This window comes from Vigna unguiculata, chromosome 5 (genome assembly GCF_004118075.2).
Source record: "Vigna unguiculata cultivar IT97K-499-35 chromosome 5, ASM411807v1, whole genome shotgun sequence".
Classification (NCBI taxonomy): domain Eukaryota; kingdom Viridiplantae; phylum Streptophyta; class Magnoliopsida; order Fabales; family Fabaceae; genus Vigna; species Vigna unguiculata.
The window spans coordinates 16268414-16286276 of NC_040283.1; the positions used below are offsets into that span (position 1 = coordinate 16268414).

At 34.5% G+C, this 17863-nt stretch overlaps 1 protein-coding gene across 1 annotated transcript; it reads left to right on the forward strand.

The window, feature by feature from the left end:
• The first annotated feature begins 901 nt into the window (after positions 1–901).
• On the forward strand, positions 902–5016 carry LOC114185321 (GTP cyclohydrolase 1-like). Its single transcript, XM_028072982.1, has 2 exons — positions 902–1519; positions 3473–5016. Exons 1-2 carry the CDS (start codon positions 1312–1314, stop codon positions 4663–4665), a joined length of 1401 nt encoding a protein of 466 aa, XP_027928783.1. The 5' UTR covers positions 902–1311; the 3' UTR covers positions 4666–5016.
• Positions 5017–17863: the final 12847 nt, after the last annotated feature.

The following is a 17863-nucleotide window of genomic DNA, read 5'->3' on the forward strand; positions in this document are numbered from 1 at the left end:
AAATTGAATCAAAATGGCATATGTGGTGACTGAATTGAAACAGATAAACATATATGGAGACTAAATTGAAATCAAGACAATGACACTTGATAATGACATTGACATGTGGTATTACCTTGTCACGTGATAGTGCCACGTGTCACACCAGGAACCTGACACATGAAAAAAAAAAGTAAAAAATTTTTAATTTTTTTTTTAAAAATTGAAAAAAATGAAAAAAAAGTCAGAGATTGACACGTGACATGCCATTAATGGCGTTAATATATTTTTTTGTTCTGAAAGAGAGCTAATTCATGCACTTCTTCAAAAGTTGAGATACAATTGACACATTTTTATTTTTAAAAACGGATACCAACTAACACATTCAAATAAAAATGAGTACTATTTAACTAATTAAGCAAGAAATACAAACTTTTTAAAGTGAAAAATAGATTTGAAATTACTTTAAATTACACCCAAAAGTAAAAACATGAAACCAAAATCTTATTCAAAGGTTAATGTAGTTTGTGCTTAACACTCGTATTCAAATACCACCATTTAATGGCAGAAAAATCATTCATGGATAGTAAAAAGGTAAATTAATACTTATTATACACGCTCAGAGAGAATACAAAAAATAAGTATATAAATTATATGATGTGATGAGAAGAAAAAGATAACAAAAAAATGAAATATATAATTGATATAAATAAAATAAAAATATGTAAGTATAAAAGTGTAAATAAAATTATTGCTCTAAATGGAATTCCATATCTTATCTCATTATTTACTCTAGACAAACTAAGGTGGCAATAGATTCACTAAAATTCTTGCTTTCCTTTGTGTCCCTACCAAGACACTTTTTGATTTATAGCAACCAACCATCCCCCATTCACTACCAAACTTACCAACCCCCATACCATTTTGCATTCTTTTTATATCGGCCTCTCTTTTATTTTTCTTATTTTCTTCATTACCCACTTCTCTTATTTCTTGCTTGGTTATTATTGTTCCCTCTGTGTATGCCTTCTTCTGACACCGATCTCTACCTCTGCCACCCTTTTGCATGTGCTTCTTCATCCCGCATTCAGATTTGTGATTTAAACGATTGTTGTGTATTTATTCTGATCTAGCTTCTCCTTCTGCACGACCCCTCGTTTGTTTCGGGGTGTTTGTCACCCTGCCGAACGTATTCTTGAAACTTGTCAAGTGGGTTGGTGAAGATTCAGATTTGTTGTTAAAAAGTTGGGAACTTTTTGTGGCATCATTTGGGGTTTGGGATTTGAGATTTCGGGTTCCCTTTTTTGTTTGTTTTATTTTTGTTGTGTTTCAATGGGGTGTTTGGATGATGGGCGTTTCGCTGTTGAGATTGAAAATGGAGTGAGCAATGGTTGTGGTAAAGTGGGGTTTGGGAATGATGGTGGTGCCATTGAGGAGGCTGTGAAGGTTTTGTTGGAGGGTCTAGGGGAAGATGTAAACAGGGAAGGACTTAGAAAGACACCACTTCGTGTTGCCAAGGCCCTTAGTGAAGGAACCAGAGGTGAGTGACTTGCTTTGCCATTCAATTTTCTTTGATGCAAAAAAAGGTGTTTCTATTTTCTTCGTTAGCTTTGTTTTCTACACAATATGTACTTTGGTATTTGAATGGTAGAGAGTGCTAAAGTTTTTTCACCTTTGCAGTGTTTTGTGAATGATTGGACCTAATAACAAAATATGGATGGATGGATCTAAATCATTCATTTTAGTGTTTGTTTGAGTTATGTTTGTAAAAAGTACCCTCTATTTTCTTCCATTTTAAACTGAGTTTTAAGGCAAGCTGAGACAAAGCTCAGTTTAGAGTCGTAAAAGCTGAAAACCTAGTAACAGGCTTTTTTAGTCTGTCTTTTTGAATTGAGTTGGGGCTTCCCAACTAAAAGCCAAACATAACTGATGAATGGAGAATTACTTGTGACTGTCGTTTTGCTTGGAAAAAGGTTATGTAAAAGTTGATTACAGTTGGAGATATTCGTTTCTTTTATTGTTTGATGACTACCACATTTAGTGTTTCTTAACTTTTTGGAAAAAAGTTTCCTAGTTCTTTTTGCAAAACTTACTCCAAATTGTCTATTGTATTAATCATATTGTTACAAAAATTATCCTTATGCAGAGACTTATTATTTTATTTGATGGAAAAAGATTAAGAGAACACCATCGCAATAGTTTAAGCCTATTTCTGAAAACCGATACTAATTCAACCGACTAAATCAATGTATTTTCTCAGCCTTGTCAAGTAATTAAAAGGATTTTATATACATGACAAAATGTAGTATTTGTCACTTATCGAAAGGCTTTCTGTATTCTGAGTTACTTTTTACAGTGTACTATCTGTTCTTTCCTTGTAAGTTGGACTGCCCTGCTGATGAAAGGGATGGACATAGGTAGTTAGTATTTAGTATTAATTTCTTGTGTAGTATTTTTGCCTGTTAATCCGAACAAACATCACCAACTCTTAGACAGCCAATAATACTGGGTTGGTTTACAACTTGTTCCTCAAAAGCCATATTTTTTAAATGCTTCCTTACTGTCTACTATAATGAACTTGTTCGATCACCTGGACCTTTACTCAGTTACATACTGTGGAGAAAGATACTGATTACTTTTGGTTATTGCCTCTTTTCTTTAAACATTTCCAGCATAACACATGGTTAGGTTTTTGGAGAGGGACACTGAATAGTTTACTGAAAAATGTTGATATTTTGTTGTTCAGCCTCTCTTCACTGCAGCAGAGTTCTTTGTCAAGTTTTTGAATTACCTTAATTCATTTTTTTTTCTTTGTTAATTTCATTTCAGCAATTCAGCTGCACTGCATACCCTTATTTTGTTGATTTGCTTCTCTGAATTCCATGACCTTGCTTTTGTCTACATTATCATGCATAAATATTATTGTTTCCAGGCTTAAAAATAGATGCTTTTAGTCACTCTTCTTTTTCACAAGGTAGAATTACCAAAGAGATAATAATTTATGTCATTCATGAATCATGATATGCGGCAACTGCTGGTCAAAGCATGTTTTCCGTGGAAACTAGTCATTTGTCTTTCTGTTTTATACGACTGATAAGTGGTCATAAAGGTGTCTTCCATCCTATGGATGCAGTTGCAAAGTGCATTTTCTTCAATCCCATGACATTGCATATGCAGTTGGGTAGGTATGCAATGCATGCACGTCTATGGGAGAGATGGAAGGTTTTGGCATCCTGTTTCAATTTTTTTCTGCATCACATAATCACCCAAGATAAGATTTTATTCCAGAATGAAGTTCTGTGACCTTAACACACTTTCTTAACATGTTAAGTAAATTTCTTACTCCATTATTAGTTCATTACTTCACATGCTTTGCCTTTTTCCATAATTTCCAACATGAATATTTCCCTTTAGTGTTGGATTAAGATACAAATTAACATATTTCTTGAATAATAAATTATCACCAATACTAAGGAGATCTCTTTTCTTCCAGGTTACAGGCAAAAGGTGAAGGACATTGTTCAAGGTGCTTTATTCCCTGAAGCTGGTCTAGATAATAGAGTTGGTCATGCAGGTGGAGCAGGTGGACTTGTGATTGTTAGAGATCTTGACTTGTTTTCTTATTGTGAGTCTTGCTTGCTTCCATTCCAGGTCAAGTGTCATGTGGGTTATGTCCCCTCTGGTGAAAGAGTTGTTGGTTTGAGCAAGCTCTCTCGTGTTGCTGATGTATTTGCAAAACGGCTTCAAGAGCCTCAACGTCTGGCAGATGAGATGTGTTCTGCTTTGCATCAGGGAATAAAGCCAGCAGGTGTCGCTATCGTGCTTCAGTGTACACACATACACTTTCCAGACATAGAATCAGTCTTTCTGGACTCAAACCACGAAGGATGGGTTAAGATACTTGTCTCCTCAGGTTCTGGGGATTTTGAGAACAAAAGTGCAGATGTATGGAACGATTTCTTTAGTCTTCTTAAGTTTAGAGGCATCAATATGGATAAAATTCAGTTCAGAGGATCATCTGACCCATGCTGGTGTCCTTCTCAGTCTTCTCTCTCAGCCAAAGTTTCCTCCAAAATTGGACCAGTCAATCCTACAATGATCTCTGCAGTAGCTTCGATCATTGAATCTTTGGGAGAAGATCCTTTGAGGAACGAGCTAATAGGGACCCCAAGTAGATTTGTGAAATGGTTGATGAACTTTCAAAACAGTAAGTTTGATGTGAAGTTGAATGGTTTTCTTCGTGGTGGGATAGATGCTTTGAATGTAAATGAGGAGATTAACTTAAACAAGAAAATAACCTCTGAGCTGAACATACCCTTTTGGTCACAATGTGAGCATCATTTACTTCCATTCCATGGTGTTGTTCACATAGGATACCTCATGTCTGACGGATTCAATCCTCTTGGAAAATCACTTCTACAATCAATAGTGCATTTTTATGGTTTCAAGCTCCAAGTTCAGGAAAGGCTTACCAGGCAGATAGCTGAAACCATTTCCCCACTGTTAGGTGGAGATGTGATAGTAGTTGTAGAGGCAAGTCACACATGTATGATCTCTCGAGGAATTGAAAAGTTTGGAAGTAGTACAGCTACAATCGCTGTGTTAGGACGTTTTTCAACTGACCCTTCTGCTAGAGCTTCATTCTTGCAGAGTATTCCAAGTCCTACATCAACTGGGGAGCAATGACTCTTGTTTGAGCTCACTTGAAATAATTTAGCACTTTAGTTCGGATCATTCTTTGCACTTTGAAATTTTACTGTCAGCAGTTAAGCAGCCCCAACATGGTTTGAAATTTGAAGTTTTTGTGTCAGTGACACAGATTTACGTTCTGGCTTGAGTCTTTTACATTATAGTCATATCCCCACAAGAAAAAAAAGAGGGGATTCGTCCAGATTTACATACTGGCACACAGTTCCTAGAATGTTAGTGATGTTAGTGTACCTGGAAATTACTGATTTTAAAGTCAGTACTTATAAATTCTTGATACTTTGTGTGGATGTTCACTAAGAGCATGGTTTAAACTGGATGTTATTCAAATGCTTTGGTGCTTTTTTTGTAGTGTTAGAATAGAGATCTATCGCTTCCATGATACCAATAACAAAAGGTAAGTATCGCAGTAATAACCTGAATTGAAGATAGTGTTTTGTGAAGTATAACCAACAAAAGGGAGTGTTATGTGGATCATTTCATATCATTAGAAATATTAAATCTTAAACAATTATTTATACGTTTACCTATATTGAGAATGAGTATACATGATTCATTTAAACCAAAATAGTATGCAAAATAAAACAGCAACACTCAATTTTTTTTTAATTAGGATTAAATATGTTTTTAATTACTTAACTTTAAAGTGAAAATACGAATCTGTCTCTCTTTAAAATTTTGATTCAATTTAATCTCCAACTGTAAATTTGTATGTGTGGATTTAGTCTTTTTAACAAATTTTTGTTAAGTTTATCTAATGTCTCAAATGGATTTTATGATAATATTTAAGTTGTTTATGCTTTTTGACATATTTTTGTATTAACCTTAATTAAGAAAAAACACGTTTGAAACGTTAAATAAATTTAACAAAATTTAACTAAAATTAAATTTACGTATGTTCAAAGTTGAGACACTAAATTGAGTCAAAATTTTGAAGAAGATTAATTTTAATTTTCATTAAAACAATTGAAAGACTAAAAGTATATTTAATTAATTAAACTGTACAAATTAGTTTCAATTTTTTTTAATGTTTACTACAGTAGTCCTCATAAGAAGAATACACGGTGTGTCATCTTTCAAACCGTTAAAGCAGAAATTAATAATTAATGTAATCTATAAGGATACTATTAACGATTTATTTTTGAATTGTATTTTATATTTTTTTATATGTATAACCACCACCATCCATATAAGACACAAATTATAATATTTTCTAAATAATTATGGGAGATCGATATAATTTATAAAAGATGTCAGTATACACAATATTGTTAAAATACTTAAAAAGTTTTCCGTAGGTAAAAGAATAATATCCATTGAAATTAAAAACAAAACAAAACACGAGACTATGCAATTTCTTTAATAAAATACTATCAAAATCACCAAAAGATTTAAGGATGTTGATTATGCAAATGATGTTCATTAGTTAAATAAACTATGGAGAATCATATGTTTACATTATAGCTACTTGTCATTTTAGCCTTGAATAAAATGGTTTCAATACCATGTAATATGACCTCATTTAACAATAAAACCATAATAAATTAGGACATTTGTATTCTCACCTATTACAACAAATACAACAAGTTCATCTAAATATTAATCTTCACTTCTAAGTCTCCTACTTCTGGAAGTTTTATTTATATATTATATTCAAAATTTAAATAATAATAAGAAATATTCTAAACAATTCATAATTTTATATTTTCTAATTTGTATTTAATTATTGAATATAACAATAGTAAAAAAAAAACTTTTATTTATTAATGGTCACTTTCATAATTTTGACACAAGGATTGCGGTACATTAGCATTTATTTTCTCCCTTTTGTTCTGGTTTTGGGGGGGTTTTATCCTCTGAGGCTATGACTGATTTCTTAATGATAGAAATCAAAATTAAAGAATTATGCTTTTCAAAATCATTTTCAGGGATTTTCTTCCTATTATAACTATCGCCATGTCCATTTGAGAGCGGATCTAGTTGCTCCTCAATTTCAATATCTTCATCATGAATCCTTCTAACATAACCTCTTGATTTTATGAGTGTTTCTTCTTCTTTTTCTAGTTTCTTCTTATCAGTTGTTGTGCGCTTCAGAGCCTCCAGTATCGCCTTGTCCATCTCCATTTTAGAATTCTATTCTCCAACGATTTCATAGCATCACTCAAAGAGGATAAAACAAGTAAAACATCACATCTTAACACATCTTAAACGAGAGAAGACCTCAAATTTTTTTACCACTAATATATTTTTATTAAATTAATTATAATATTATATTTAAGAAAAAAAATGTTTCAATATTTTTTAGTACTAATATATTTCTATTAAATTAATTATAAAATTATGTTTAAGAAAAAAATACATCAAAAAAATATTTTATTATTAATATAATTTTATTAAATTAATTATAAGTTTATGTGTGAGAATAAAATTTAATTAAATTATTATTAATGTTTGTTGATTTTTAATGGTATTAAAATTGATAATTAATGAACTAAAACATATTTTTAGTAAATTAAAATTTTGTTTACGAAAAAAAAGAATGATTAGTTATTTTTATTTTTTTATAATTAATTTGATTCTATTTTCTTCTTTTACATCTGAGTTATTTTTTTAGGGGTTTGACATTCTTTGAACATCATGTTGTCCGTGTGTACCACCAATCTTTTCATCCTCATTTCTGATTGGTTTTCCTATTTGTGTTGTTTTTATTTTGTTTGTTGGATTGTATTAGAATTAGAAATGTGTTTCTTTTGCATAGTTTTGTTTTTCTGTACTTTTGGATTTATGGGTTTCGAGAGCTTTTTTTGCATATATTTTGACAAAGAACTGAAAATTTTCTGCAAAACTATTAATTAGATTAAGATTTAGTCTTTTTTCTTTTTAGTGGACAATAGATTAATTGGAGTATAATTCAAAGTTGAATTTTCTATAGAAAGATAATTCAAGTTTAAGAAAGAAAAAGGACTTACCATCGAGTTAAGAAGAACAATATTCTTTTTAATTATTTTTATTAATGATTAATTTTAAAATAAACTATGTAAGGTTTGTGAAAAAAATGGAGACTTGAGAATAATTCAGAAATGAGTTTTCTGTAGAAAGATAATTCAACTTTAGGAAAAAAATACTTACTATCGAGTTGAGTAGAACAATAAGTTTTTTAAGTATTTTATTAATGATTAATCTTAAAATAAATTCTGTAGTTTTGTGAAAAAAATAGAAACTTGAGAAGGAGGAAGAGACTTGAAACTTTAAGACACTATAAGTCAACTATCAACTTCACTCCTGACACCTAGACCGTTCTGAGGAAGAGACTTGAGACTTTTGTAAGTTTGTTTTACGTCTTCCAAATTCTTGAGTTGCCTCTGGCTATCGACATTAGACCATGAATTACGATGGTGGTTGCTTCTTCGGCGTGGTAGTGGACTGTGATGCAGCGTTCTATTGGAGAAAATGAGAAAAACATATTCATGACAAGTTGTTATTTGACAAAGAGATGTGATGTGAGTGTTCAAATATGGTTTTTACCTACGAAAAAAAAATCAAATTCATATAATTAGTACGGTAAAGAGGAATAAAAAAAGTAAGTTTCTCCAACATAGGAGTTAATGGATGGATAATGACTTTAAATTTGACAATAATTAAATATAATTTTATGGTTACTTATAGTGTTTAAATATCAATTGTCACTAATGTAAATAATGTTTAAATTTAGTCAGAGTTGAAATTAGTTTGAAACTGTAATATAGTGTTTGAGTTGAGAAAAAAAAAGGGTTATATACATTACAACTTTATCTTAGGATTCAATTTCCTAACACACCAATTTTTCGCTTTCCTAAAATATACATAAATTCTATACACATCTAAAACATAATTATCCATACATTCCTCACTAAACCGTGTTTTAGCACGCAAAATAATAATATGATAACGACACCAATTCCAAAAGTCAAACTATTAATTTATAAGTTCATTACACTTGATGCATGCAAATGATTACTTTAAAATAAGTATTTATGATGTGATACAATTAGAATTTTAATTTTTTTTAAATAAAATGATAATAGTAGCAACTAAAGCTAAAGACCCAACATAAAACAATGAATTATAAATCAATCAAATATGCATAAAACAATGATCTCCTTTGGTTTTCTATCTTGATGGGGATAAGGAGAAAGGAACAGGAAAAGTACGTTATGACTCTGTGTGCTCTCAGAAGGGGACCACGACCATTTATAAACTGAATTACTTAAGTTTTAGTATTTCTAATTTGACCCCTCATCAAATTAGAAATTACTAAGTGCTCTCTACACAATATTTATTTTCATGACATATGCCTTTAGCCAAATCTTTAATTTAGTCATATCACTTTATTATTTGGCTGTATAAATAATGACCCTAACACATTTAATTATGTATCATATATATGCATGACCCAAAATTATTAACAATCTCCCACTGATCACAAATATATATGTCCTTACAACCTTATAAATGTGTTAGACTTTATGAGCTCAAAATTGCCATAATATTACTTGAGCATACTCTAAAAGTCCCGTCCATTGATTATATCAGTATGTAGAACCAAACCAGTTTTTCATTGCATCAATCGCAACTAAAACCAACAATGATCACTAATCCTGACATAACCAAATGACATGGATTCATCATGAAATGTGTAGCATGAAAAATTATGTGAAGGTGATCTGTATATACACATCTATTTTCAACTGGTCCAAACTTTAACTTAATGAGATTGATATAAAAACGTAATGTACAAAATGTAAAATTAAAGCCACATATATAAATAACCAAATATGTCTAAAAGTTCAATGTATGCATACAAGAAATTAAACATAGAACATAAAGCATATGAAAATGACTATCTCCCACTAAACCTCAGATTCCTCAAACTGTAAAACACACATGTGAGCAACATGCTTATGAAAGACCTTGGGTGAAAGTCCTTTAGTTAGAGGATCTGCAATCATGGAGTTTGTCCCTAAATGTTCTAGGGAAATCTGTCCACTCTGTACTCTTTCTTTAACAACTAGGAACTTAATGTCGATGTGCTTTGACTTAGTCGAGCTCCTATTGTTGTGGGAATACAATATAACTGATTTGTTGTCACAATATAACTTAAGTGGTCTTTCAATGCCTTCCACAATTTTCAGCCCTGTGACAAAATTTCTCAGCCATATCCCGTGATTAGATGCCTCATAGCATGCTACAAATTCTGCTGCCATGGTGGATGAAGCTGTAAGGGTTTGCTTGACACTGCACCAAGAAACCGCACCACCTGCCAACATAAAAATGTAACATGAAGTAGATTTTAATCTATCTTGACATCTTGCAAAATCTGAGTCAGAAAACCCAGTGATCTCCAACTGGTCTGACCTCCAATATGTGAGCATATAACCTCTTGTTCTCTTTAAATATCTCATGACCCTCTTTGCTGCTTTTCAATGGTCCATTCCTGGATTGCTTAAGTATCTGCCTAGAACCCCAACTATGTATGCTATGTCTGGACGCATACATACTTGGGCATACATCAAACTCCCTACAGCTGACGCATAAGGAATCTTCTTCATTTCCTCAATTTCCAAATTTTCCTTTGGGCACTGATTGAAATTGAACTTGTCTCCCTTAGCAACTGGAGTATACCCAAATTTACATTCATGCATGCTAAACCTTTTAAGAACTTTATCGATATAGCTCCTTTGTGATAACCATAGAATACCCCGAGATCGATCTCGGTGTATCTAAATTCCTAATACAAAGGAGGCGTCACCAATATCTTTCATTTCAAAATTCTTTGACAGAAATTTCTTAGTTTCGTGCAATATGTCTATATCATTAGTGGCAAGCAGAATGTCATCAACATACAAGATCAGGAAAATAAACTTGCTCCCCTTAAACTTGTGATACACATAATCATCAACAAGATTCATCTCGAAGCCAAATGAGAGAATTACTTGATGAAATTTATGGTACCATTAACGGGATGCTTGTTTTAGTCCATAAATGGATTTAGTCAATTTGCAAACCATATTCTTCGGGTCTCCCGACACAAAATTTTCTGGTTGCACCATATAGATCCTCTCATCAATGTCACAATTGAGAAACGCCGTTTTGACATCCATTTGATGAAGCTCCAAATCATAATGTGCAACAAGAGCCATAATTGTCCTAAAAGAGTCTTTTGATGAAATTGGAGAAAAAGTCTCTTTAAAATCAATCCCTTCTTTTTGAGTAAATCCCTTAGCTACAAGACGAGCCTTATACCTTTCCACATTACCGTTAGAATCCCGTTTGGTCTTAAATAACCATTTACATCTAATGGGTTTCACACCTTTTGGTAATGGGACAAGTTCCCAAACCTTATTGTCTTGCATGGATTTATACTCTTCCCTCATTGCTTCAATCCATTTTTCTGAATTAGGATCCTGTATGGCTTGATGGACGGTGATTGGGTCATCTTCCATCACACCATTGTTAGGATCTTCATTTTCTTGGAGAAATACAACATAATCATCTGAAATAGCACTTCTCCTTTCTCTCATGGATCTCCGCAAAGGAGCTGGCTCATGAAGCATAGGTTGTTGAGGATCTTGAGTTTGTTCTTCACGAACAACCAAATCATCTTGAGTATGGGGTTCATCAGCAATGTTTTGTGGAGGTTCCGAACTTACTTCATCCAAAGTAATTGTTTGAATCGGTTCTGGAATTATTACTGATTCTTCCTCCAAAATAAATTTCCTAATCTGATTCTTCCCCCCAAACTCAATATCCTCAAAGAATGTAGAAGTCCCTGTCTCAAAAATTGTCTTTAATATGGGATCATAAAATTTATATCCCCTGGATCTCTCAAAATAACCAATAAAGTAACTACTTACTGTTCGGGAGTCCAATTTCTTTTCATTTGGCTTATAAGGCCTTGCCTTAGCTGGACAACCCCACACATGGAAATGCTTTAGACTAGGCTTTCGCCCAATCCAAAGCTCATAAGGTGTTTTGGTAGTTGCTTTAGTTGGTACTCTGTTTAGAATATAAGCTTTTCGTCTTTAGTGCCTCTCCCCAGAGTGACTCTGGTAAGGTGGAATGACAAATCATACTCCTTACCATATCCTTAAGAGTCTGGTTTCGTCTCTCAACTACACCATTCATACTGGGTGATCCCGACATGGTGTACTGTGGGACAATTCCACACTCCTCTAGGTACCTGGCAAAAGGTCCAGGACGCTGTTCACCTGATCCATCATATCTGCCATAGTACTCACCACCATGGTCAAATCTAACAGACTTAATTCTTTTGTTGAGTTAATTTTCAACTTCAACTTTAAAAGATTTGAACACATCCAAAGACTGTGATTTTTCATGTATAAGAAATAAGTATGCATATCTTGAGTAATCGTCTATGAATGATATAAAGTATTGTTGACCATTCCAAGAAGGTGTAGGAAATGGCCCACAAATATCCGTATGAATAAACTCTAAGACGTCTGAAGCTCTATATGCACCTAATCTCTTCGCTTTGGTCTGTTTGCCCTTAATGCATTCAACACAAACATCAAAGTTTGTGAAGTCAATGGACTCTAAGATTCCATTTGACACAAGTCATTCAACTCTATTATTAGAGATGTGACCTAAGCGCTTGTGCCATAATGCTCCTGATTGAGTATTGTCAATTTTATGTTTAGTACCATGAGATTTTGTATTGAGGGTTTCATTATAGGTGGTCACAGTATCAAGCAAATATAGATAATCATAAGCCAAAAGTGAACCAGTTCCAACAATATTTGAATTAAAAGACAAACTAAATTCATTGTTTCCAAATGAACAAGAATAACCGAATTTGTCCAAATAAGAAACTGAAATTAAATTCTGATGAAGGATTGACCCAACCAAAGATGGAGGCACATGCTTAAGAAGACTAAGCATGTTTAGAAAGGAAGTTCACTAATCCTTCATCCCTTTCATTTGTACTAAGTTTGACTTGTTGACTATAGTTGACTTGACTTAAGCCAACATGCTAATTTATATTTATTTGCTTTGTAGGTTAATTAGGAGTAAAAAATCAATGCTAGGTAGCACATGGTGATTGGGGATCATAAATGATGTGGAAGAGAGAGTAAAGCAAAGGCATAAAGCATCAAGTAAAAGACATGAAGCAAGTGTACCTATGTACCTTTGGTCTCCTTTGTTTTTAGCACACTTTGGCCACTTTTTGGAGACATATGAGACACATTCTTTGTCTCCTTTTGTGCTAGAACGAAATTAGCCTTGCACACACCATAGTTAGCTCTTTTGTCTCTCATTTTTGTAACCTTATTTGACTTAGTTTCTAGAAGCTAGGGTTAGGTTTTTGTAGAGACATCCTTAGGTATCTTTTATTTGCTTAGAGGCCCCTAAACTCTTCTATATAAGGGGTGCTCCTAGACATGTAAAAGGGTTGAACATTTTGAAGTAAAAACACTCTTGTGTCTCAACCATTTGTGAGAGTTTCCTCCCTAGGGAGTGAATACTTTTAAGTTTTATCTTGCATAACAAGTGGTGGCACACATCCACTCATCTTCAAGGTTGCCATGGCTTCTAGCCTAGCCTTGTAGTGGCGTGCTTCTCACATTTTTACCATTTTTTCCTTTCCATTTTATGTTTTCTTCTTCCTTTAATTGTTCTTGGTTTTCTATGGTTTATGTGCTTTCCATTTCCTTTTTGTTTTGAATCAATCCATCATCTTCTTCTCTTAAGCTTTGTGAAAGGAACCTTCACATCTAGATAGCTTGCTATCTTAATGTCCAGTGGGGATTTCACTTAGCTTTCTTAATCAACTCACACCATATTCAATAATCTTAAAAGGAACAACTTCATCCTTCATCAAATTCGTTCTAAATGACGGCACAACAAAAGTGTCTTTCAAATCCAAATAAAAACCAATACATAATAATAATCTAAAATGCCCAATAGCCTTGACCTCCACCGATTTGCCATCTCCAACATATATCCATCTTTCAGAATCAATTGGCTTCCGGTAGTTTAGACAACCCTTCATAGAAACACTGATGTTAGTAATTGCACCTGAGTCTAACCACCAAGTGTTACTAGGTATTGATGTTAAATTGACCTCAAAACAGACCAAAGTAAGAAACATACCTTTCTTTGCACGCTAAGCATGATATTTGGCACATTTCTTCTTTACGTGTCTAGTCTTATTGCAAAATAAACATTTGCTTTCCGAAGATTGTTTGTTTTGTTCTGGACCCTTAGCAGCTTCCTTCTTGGGATCCTCTGATCTCTTTCTTTTACCCTTAGCCTTTGAGGTGCTTGCAAAATGAGCACTTTCTGTCTTGTCTTGCTTTTGTCTTACCTCTTCTTGCACACAGTATGAAATGAGCTCATTAAGAGACCATTTATCCTTCTGACAGTTATAAGATACTTTAAACTGATTAAACTGTGCAGGAAGAGAAATCAACACCAAATGAATGAGTAAGTCTTCTGAGATTTCAAGCTTTAGTCCCTTGAGTTTGAAGACAATATTAGACATGCTCATAACTCATAATATTCCCTGATATTTCCTTTGCCTTAATATTTCATGGAGATCAAGTTCTGAAGAAGAGTACTTGCCTCCGCCTTATCGCTTTTTGCAAAGCGCTTCTCAATCTCAGCAAGAAATTATTTGGCAGTTGTAACATCTTTAGAAACAGTGCCCCTAAACACCTCTGGGATGCCGCGCCTAATGATCATTATGCTCATGCGGTTTGAGCGATCCCACTTCTCATGATTCCTCTTGTCTTCAGGAATATTAGACGCCGTAGGAGTAGGAGGTTGCTCAGTCCTTAACGCAAGATCCAGATCCATGCAGCCAAAAATAATTTTAATGTTCTCCTTCCAGTCCTTAAAATTTGTTCCATTGAGAATCGGAACATAATTCACATTGGCAGATACAGTAGCTGTATATAAAACAAGAGGAATTGACTTATTATGCTCACATAATAAAATAAATCATTATAAATATATATTCAAATAATGGTTTAACCCATCCCAAAACACCCAATGCACCATTAATATCAAGTATTTGGACAGTAATATCCATTACTAGAGGTATCTGGTTGTAATGATCAAACATTGATAATAAAGCACGTCCAACAACAAACCAATCTTTGAATTAATTTATCATCGATAAAGCAAATCCTTATAATTATCACATATTTATCATCACAAGTATGTATGCAATCCGGTCAAATATTAATCTTCCTTTAAGTAGATCAATATCCGCATGAACGTACATAAACACCAACATTTAACATTTTTCACGAACTATCTACTCAAGAAAGGTCACTTTGGTGACTTCTTGATTCAATTAACTCATTCAAAATATTAAATAAAACCAAAATTTAATTATTTATTTATTCCAAAACCAAATATATTTATTTTATATTTTAAACAACCAAAAAATATATAAAATAAATAAAATTATTTATATTTCAAAAATATAAATCCTTATGTTGAAATATTTTGAACCCAAAATAAAATTCAAAATAAATTAAAATAAATTTAATTAATTCAATTAATTCAATTAGTTTTTTTTTTTTTTTTATTCTTTCTCCTTTTCCTCACGCCGCAGAACCAGATGGGAACCTGAACCCTAGCCACCGTCCCAGACACTTCGCAAGGAAGAAGAAGATCGGTGAACTAGATCGGTACCGTTGCGACCACCGCGAGTCCAGATCAGATCGCGTCACAGGCACCTCGCCACCACCGCGAGTCCAGATCGGTGCCGCTGCGACAGCCCTGCAAAAAACCACACAAGACAGACGCAAACGGAGACCACCGCGACGCGAACCCGTTGTGATGCGAAACTATCGTTGCGACTCAGATAGGTGCCGGCGCGAAGCTTCACCACTGCGATGCGAAGCCTTCTGTGACGAAAGGCCTGAGGCGATGCGAACCCGCCGTCGACGCAACCATATGCGACGCGATCCACCATGGCAGCACCCTCGCGAGATCGCCATCGCGCTCCGCTGGAGGAACCACCATCGAGATCGCCTCGCGCCTCCGACAACCACAGCGAACCACTGCGTGCCTCGCGCCTCTCGTTGGTCTGACCCACAAACGCGTGCGCTCGCGAACCTGACCAGATCGTACTTCACCACATGCGAAAGCGTTTCGATTGCATGCAAAAACGCAAACCACAATTGCAGATACAGAACCACCGTCGCAGTGTATCATCGGCGCCGCCGTTGCAGCCGGAGACGAACCACCACGACGCGCAAGCCACCGCTGAATCGAGAGGAAGACAACTCGAGTCACTCGCTGCAGAATACACCTCCTCAGACCTGCAGAAAACCATAAACGGAGGTGCATTCGCAAGAGGAAGAGTCGCCGCTGATGGAGGAAGAAGACGGCAGAGAAACGCGAGAGAGGGAGAAGGTAACGCTGAATTAGGGTTTTAAGAAACCCTAGGATTCTCAATTTGGGGGTTCTGAATAGAAATTAATTAAATTATCTAAAAATAAATATGAATCAAGTATGGGTGGCTCTGATATCACATGTAAACACAAAATAAATAATATGATCCTAATAATCAATCATAAATCTATATTGATAATCATGCATACTGTAAATAATTAATGGAAGCGTACCTGAATTCACCATATCGATAATATTAGAACACGAATCCTGTAGAGCACCACGAATCCTGTAGAGCACCTTTATTTCCTTTTTGATTTTCTATCTTGATGGGGATAAGGAGAAAGGAATAGGAAAAGTACGTTATGACTTTGTGTGCTCTCAGAAGGGGACCACGACCATTTATAAACTCTGAATTACTTAAGTTTTAGTATTTCTAATTTGGTCCCTCATCAAATTGGAAATTACTAAGTGATCTCTACACAATATTTATTTTCATGACATATGCCTTTAGCCAAATCTTTCATTTAGTCAGATCTCTTTATTATTGGCTTTATAAATAATGGCCCTAACACATTTAATTATGTACCATATATATGTATGACCCAAAATTACTAACAATTCAAACTATAAGTTTAATGTTTAATGCACAAATTGATCATTTTGGAATATATTGTTATAATACACTCATATAATTATTTTTTATTCTTTTTATTTTAAAGTTTAAGATACCAATTTGGTTATAAACGAAACAAATAAAAATTATTCATTTATCTCTTTAGTAAATTGTGCAGACATTCTTTTTATCAACCATTGAAAATCTAGGTTCCATTATAAAAAAATGGGTTGGCGGTGACGACACATGTGTGCCAACCCAGTTTATGTACAATCTTGTGGAGGGACAAGCGAAGCCAAGGTTAAAGAGTGGTCTAGGGGACCTCCTTTCACTAATTATACTCCCCTTACCATTCCTTCAACCAAGATCTTAAAACAAGCTCTCAGCTCAAATCTACTACCCGCACCTAGGAGAAAACCCAATTCTCGTAATGTAGATGATGATAAACATTGCCTCTGCCACAAGAACTTGGGGCGCACAACAGAGGAAATTTTAACCCTCTGTGATAAGGTAGAAGAACTAATTCAGGTGGGGCATTTAAAAAGTTTTATTAAGAAAGATCGAGCGGATCGAAGCCCTTTGAGGAAGCGCAACCCACTAAGCAAAGAAGTCCCCGTCAAGGAGAGAGGAAAACCGAACGACGACGAGACTCGCCTCGAAGAAGAAACAGAAGTTGCAGCCGTGAGCGTCCACTTAAAAGGTATATCAACACGATATCTAGAGGATTTGCCAACAGGGGATCCTCAGTCGCTACCCAGAAGAGTCACGTTTGAGCCTTGAAAACAATTCATCTTGTGCATAAGAGCATGCCACCGATCACCTTCACAAATGATGCCTTCAAGGAACCTAATCTCAAATAGGATGACCCTATGGTCATAGCCATAGAGCAGGCAGAGTACGGTATTAGCAAAGTGCTGGTGGACCAAGGTAGTTCGGTGATCATTCTTTACTGGAAGACCTTCAGGAAAATAGACATATTGGAGGACATCATTGTGTCATACAATCAACAAATTGTGGGTTTCACAGGTGAACAGGTCGACACGCATGGATACCTAGATCTGCGAACCAGGATAGGGTCCCACAAGAATGGTCGAGAGGTCGGAGTGTGATACCTCCTTGTAGAGGCAAACACATCTTACAATGTATTGTTAGGAC